This window comes from Tiliqua scincoides, chromosome 7, assembly GCF_035046505.1.
Source record: "Tiliqua scincoides isolate rTilSci1 chromosome 7, rTilSci1.hap2, whole genome shotgun sequence".
Taxonomy (NCBI): Eukaryota; Metazoa; Chordata; class Lepidosauria; order Squamata; family Scincidae; genus Tiliqua; species Tiliqua scincoides.
The window spans coordinates 23,692,909-23,698,908 of NC_089827.1; the positions used below are offsets into that span (position 1 = coordinate 23,692,909).

Below are 6,000 nucleotides of genomic sequence, written 5' to 3' on the forward strand. Positions count from 1 at the left end.
CAGGGAGATTTACAACAGATCAACCACCACCAAGAACTGATCACCACATCAGTTAAAATAAATAAGAACCTAATCAAAACAGCAACCAATAAGAGGAAATTCAGCATGGTAAGTTCAAGGCACACATAAGATTCTCATGACAGCATCAGCCAATATGGAAGGTCTTCTTGAATAGCCATGTTTTGGTCAAGACAGATGCTTGTCTGATCTTTAAAAGGAAAGAGTTCCACAAAGCCAGCACTGCTATTAAAAAGACCTGGCTTCTAGTGGATGTCCATCAAGCATATGGTGGAAGCCCATCAAACTTCTGACAGTCCAAGCACCCAAAGCAGGACCCTCAGGTGATGACCATGGCATGGAGGAGAGGATGCATCTGGAAGAAAGCAGTCATTCAAGTATCCTGAGCCCAAGCAATTTAGGGATCCTTGCAGTGCCCAATATGCCAAAGGCCAAGAAGAAGAGCAGAAGTTCTCCAGCAGCACCTTCTGGGAATTACCTTCCAGGAATAAGCGAAACCGCCTAAAAAATATAGTGCCTCCAAACCCATTCCCTCAGGCACTCCAAAAGGATGCCATATCAAAAGCCACTGAAAGGCCCACACTCCACTCCATCACTTGGCACAAGGCGATTTATGTCCCAAAATCAAATCAAAAGCCAGACTGGAAAGGATGTGGGTCTCATCCAGGTTAAGCTGGGCAGGAGGTCTGGCTCAGTTGGTAGAGCTGCCGCCTTGTATGCCTGAAGATAAGGCTGCCAGTTTGAAACAACTGGAAGTACCCGAAAACTGACAACACGCTGATATACTGATGAGCCGACCCTAGGTGGCAGAGAGGAGTTGAGAGGAGTTGCCGTCAAGTGGAGCGTGGGAGGCAAAGGGCCAGAGAGAGGCCAGACCAGGAAGGAATCCAGCTGGAACGAGGAGTTCTATGAAAGACTAGAACTATTCAATTGTAAAAATCCCTATGACCAAATCTGCCGACCAAAAAAAACCGGCGACCAAAGAAAGGCGGTACATAAATACCTGTATAAATATAAATAAATAAGCTGGTTCCAAGATGCATCCATTCAAGAATCTTGTCTATGAAAGTTATTTTTGATATCACTTCAGAGAATGAGCAAGCACCAAGTATGCTAATCACTAAAAGGGATATACACATACAGTCAGCTCTCTTTATATGTGAAATTGCTATCTGCAAATTTATCTGTGAGGGCAAAATTGCCACCTCTCATTATCTGCAACTTTGTTCTTGTTATCCGCTAATACTGTGCAGGTGCACTCGGGGTGGGGGGCTCAGTGCAGCCTGCTTCCCTTACAGAGACCAAGGGAGGCAGCGTGCCAGAACCTCTGAAGGCCTTCTAAAGGACTCAGAGGGCTGAGGAAACCGGAAGTTACATTTAAATGCCCTAGAAGGCCTTCTAAGGGTCAGGGAAGCCTCCCTGGCTCTCAGAAGACCTTCTATGGGCCTAAAAACATCACTTCAGGTTTCCTCCATGAAACCGGAACTGCTTTTTTCAGCACTCCAAAACCTTTAGAAGGCCTCAAGGGGGTCCGGGAGGCAGCACACTGCCTCCCTTGGCTTCTGAACACCTCTGGGTTGAAGACCCTGAGTGGTGCGAGGGGAGGGTGGCGTGGAGGAGTTGGATGGCGGTGCTGTAGCGCCCACCCAGCCTGTTGCCCAGGGCATTTGTCTCCACTGCCTCCCATAGCTGGAGCCACTGCTCCAGCTGAACCTTCACAACCCTGATGATGATGAGAGATCTCTAAAAATCTATCTGAAGGCTGCTCTGGGATTCGGGCAAGCAAGGGACAGGTGGTGGAGGAGAAAAAAGCAACCCCCTCCCCACTACTGAACTCTGAGGACTTCTTCTTGGGCCAGCAACCTTCAACAAGTTGAGGAATATCCAGCAGAAGAGGAAACATAAGATGTTGATGAGCCCTCACTATCAACCAGCCCCATACACTACAAAAATGTATGGTGAAGAGGGTCTCCTGGAACCTAACCTCATTTTCCTCATAGATTCAATGATTCAGTATCTGCTAATCATTTTTTTCAAGAAACCTAGCGTGGTGGTTCTCAAACCTTTAGCACTGGGACCTACTTTTTAGAATGAGAATCTGTCAAGGACCCACCAGAAGTGATGTCATGACAGGAAGTGACATCATCAAGCAGGAACATTTTTAACAATTCTAGGCTGCAATCTTACCCCCACCCAGGAGTAAGTCCCATTTACTATCATTGTTCAAGCATATACATAAGCAGCCTGTTAAAAGTACAGATCTGTAACACTTCCCTGAATGCAGTCACATACCCTGGTAGCATCAAGACTGATATATTAAAAATAAAATATTGAAATGATTGGGGACACACCGGGAATTGGCTTGCAACCCACCTAGTGGGTCCCAACCCACAGTTTGACAAACACTGCCCTAGCGGATAACAAGAACATACTGTATAAAGACTTAATGGTCTAAAAGTAGGAAACAATCAATAAATAAAAATCACACATAACTTGTCACACATGGAATTCACCATTTTTCTCATCCCAGAAACAACAGCCACACAGCAGAGGTTCCCATACTGGGGCACTGTGACCGCCCAGCCGGGGAAGCCCTGTCTCTGCCCCCTTAAGAGACAGAGCAATGATGAAGGCAGCAATGCTATCACCACAATCATGCTGCTGATAGGGACAACAGGATATTTTTTTCCTTACCTATGGCAGCAACAGTCCTCTGGAGGGTTCAGGGAGCCCATGGGCCCCTCTGCAGCGTTCCCCTAGACTCCCAACTGTTGTAAATAGTGAAAAAGGCCACTTCTGGTTTTCGTTGGGAAACTGGATGTCATCTTTTTCACTATTTACAGCATTTTGGAGACTTGGAGAACCCCACAGAGGGATCCATGGGCTCCCTGAACCATCCGGAGGGGCAGAGCTGCCATAGGTAGGAAAACAAAACCCCAAATCTCCCCACCACCAGTACCATTGTAGCGATCACATCACTGCCTTCGCCTCTCCCCCGCAAGCACTTATAAATTTCCAAACCCCCAGAGAGAACCGCTGCCATAAAGTCTTCACATGTGAAGTAGCCCTAAAATGCAGTGCAACAGGTATCCATGAAAACAAGGAAAGTATTACTGCACTAAAAAGCTTATTGTGTGGCGTAAGCTTTCATAAACAGTCAAATGCATCAGGTGAATGACGGAGCCAGCTGTAGGCATACAAACCCTTATGGGAAAAAATAACCTATTTAACTGAGTGGCATCAGTGAGTGGCCAGGCTGGCCACTGGCCCACTCAGATGGGCTGACGCCTGAACTCTCTCAGTACTGGTGGTAATACTACAAGAGGATTGAGAGATTTCTACTCCTGCACTCATCCATGAATGGAACACCTGCCAGAGGCTCCCGAGATCCTCCCATTGAACAGCAGAGTGGGAGAAGTGCAATGGTTTCCTTCCATTCACCGATGGATATTACAAAATGATTCAAGAGTGCAGTAAACGTGTACTAGCTCCCAGATGTACTGCACTTGCAAGACACAAACACATTAGCAAATATTTCCTTTTTGTTTTTTCAAATATAGATAGGACAACCCTAATGACATTTCTTACCATGACATCATTCATTCAGTTAGTATCTTAAGAAACTTAGAGCCCAATTCTAAGCACGTTTCTATAGTACTATATTCCTTGAGAGTTGAGTCCAATGTTCAACGGTCAAATAGGTATGCAAAACATAACCATAATGCTGGACAGCGTGGGCACATGTGCTTTTGTTTACTCAGGGCCCAAACCTATCCAATTTTCCAGGGCCAGTGCTGCTATACCAATGGGGTGTGCACTGCATCCTGCAGTGGGGGAGCAGTCACAGAGGCCTCTTCAGGGTATGAGCACATTTGTTTCCTTACCTCCGGGCTGCATTGCTGCTTAACTGGAAAGTTGAATAGGGTTGGGCCCTCAGTTTTAAAAGTCACCAACAGAAACAGACCAGTGCACATGGCCATTCAGGTAGACAATAGGGGCCTCAACATGACATACTGCAGTAATGGGGTACCATATGGTACGTCAGAATGTTGCCTTGCTCACATAAAATGCCTTTATAGCTAGCTGTCTGCATAAAGAAGAACAGTTCACACTGACTAATCTCTTTAAAATGCCTTCCACAAAAACACCTTAATCATAATTAGATTATTAAAGTTAAGCAGAAATGCAAGCCCCTGATGGAGAGCCTTTTCTTATGATGACCTGGCACTTGTGACTGCCAGGGCAGAACCAGAGGATGGAGGTTATCCTGGATAGGCACACCAGGGTGTGATCTTGTGGATGTGGCACAAAACCCTTCCTAGTTCTGCAGAGGAGGGGCACGCACCACTGCCACAAGCGGCACTCTTTCATGTTTAAAGTGCACAAAGCTGGATGGTTCTCTTCTTGCCACTGGGGAGCTGCAATGGAAAAGGAATGGAGGGATGGGGGGACAGAAGCAGAAAGGAAAAAGAACATCTCAACACATGTCAGAGGCCAGAATCTCCTTACCCAAGAGGAGCAGCTTGACTTCTCTGGCCGCTTTCTCCCCATCCTCCCTCAGGTTGCGGTCGATCATCTTACTCCGCTCCACCGCAGCCTTGTCCTCGGCGCTCAGGGTGCAGCCCATCTTGGGGGGTGGGGTGGGGGTGATTTAAAACAACAACAACACTATGATGGAGAGAGGAAGGTTCTCCTGTTGTGTTTCCTCAAAATCTTCACACCACTTTTCTGATGGGTGGGAGAGGGGGGAAGCCCCCACCAAAAAAGGAGGGGAGCACCCACTCCAACAAAAAAAGAGGAGGGGGAGCAACCACCTCACCAAAAGAGAGGCGCGCCCAGCCCACCAAAAAAGGAGGAGGAGGAAGTTGCTACTAAAAAAAGAGAGGGGAAGCCCCCAGCCCACCAAAGAAGGAGGGGGAGCCCCCACTAAGAAAAAGGGGGAAGAGCCTCCACCCCACCGGAAAAGGGGAGGGGAAACCCCCAATAAAAAAGGAGGGGAGCCCCCACCCCAGCAAGAAGAGAGGGGGAAGCCCCCACCCCAACAAAAGAGGGGGAGGAACGGGTGTTCCCAAGTAATTAGCAGTCCAGGAATGAATGAGTAGAAGGAGCAGGCGAGAGACGACCCCCCCCCAAGAGAGACTGCCTGGAGTCGCTCTCCGCCCACAAAGAGCAAACCTCCCAGTGCAAGACCCCCAACCACAGGCACTTGACTCTTTCTTTCTTCTTCCTCCTCCTCCTCTCACTCTGCGTGCCTCAGTTTCCCCCTCCCCCAAACGATGCTGCAGCGCAGCCGGTCGTCGAGCCCGAAGGAAGGAGCCGCCGCCTCTCTCCCCCTTCACACCCCAGCAGCAGAGCGAGAGGCAGCGACGCCTCCCTCCTGTGCGCGCGTCCGCCCGCAGCCGACGCCTTCTCCTCCCAAACGGTCGGAGTTCGCTCGCTCCGAGGCGCGCGCGCTCCCGCCCGCGCAGAGCCGTTATCGCGCGTAACGGTCTCGCTGCAGCTCGCACTCGGGCCCCTCAAAGGGGGGAGCGGCCATCTGGAGCGCATGTGTGAGGGGAGGGGGAGAAGGCTGCATGGGAGGCGGAAAGAGGCGAGACCCGGATGGACGCGTTCGCAGTGTGACGCCCACCGACGGGCTCCGCTCCAGCCCTCGCGCGCAGACCCTCCGCGCCCCTCGTCAGCAACGGCGCCCACGTGACCTCAGCACGCGCATTATTCGAACCCATCAATAAAATGGGCGGGGGGAAGGGAAGGCTTGGGGGATTTAAATGCAAACGGTCACTCAGTCAGGCGGGGGCGTGTGAGGTGATCAGGCAGCACAAGGCGGAGGCTGCGACCAGCTCCCCCAAAGCCCCAGCCTATGACTGCAAGCCCCATTGACCATAGTGGCGCTTACCTCTGAGTAGACGGGCATAGGATGGGGCTCTGAGGCTGCAAACCCCTGGGAGTCAGCCCCCTTGACTCTGATGGGAGCTGCTTCTG

The 6,000-nt window shown here is 50.0% G+C and overlaps 1 protein-coding gene across 1 annotated transcript in view; it reads right to left on the reverse strand.

The window, feature by feature from the left end:
* The window catches only part of GNAI1 (G protein subunit alpha i1), a 29,086-nt gene extending 23,540 nt beyond the window's left edge, over positions 1-5,546 (reverse strand). The window contains exon 1 of the mRNA XM_066633075.1: positions 4,528-5,546. Coding sequence (XP_066489172.1) covers positions 4,528-4,645 — 118 coding nt within the window. The 5' untranslated portion in view covers positions 4,646-5,546. The remainder of the gene's footprint in view (positions 1-4,527) is intronic.
* Positions 5,547-6,000: the final 454 nt, after the last annotated feature.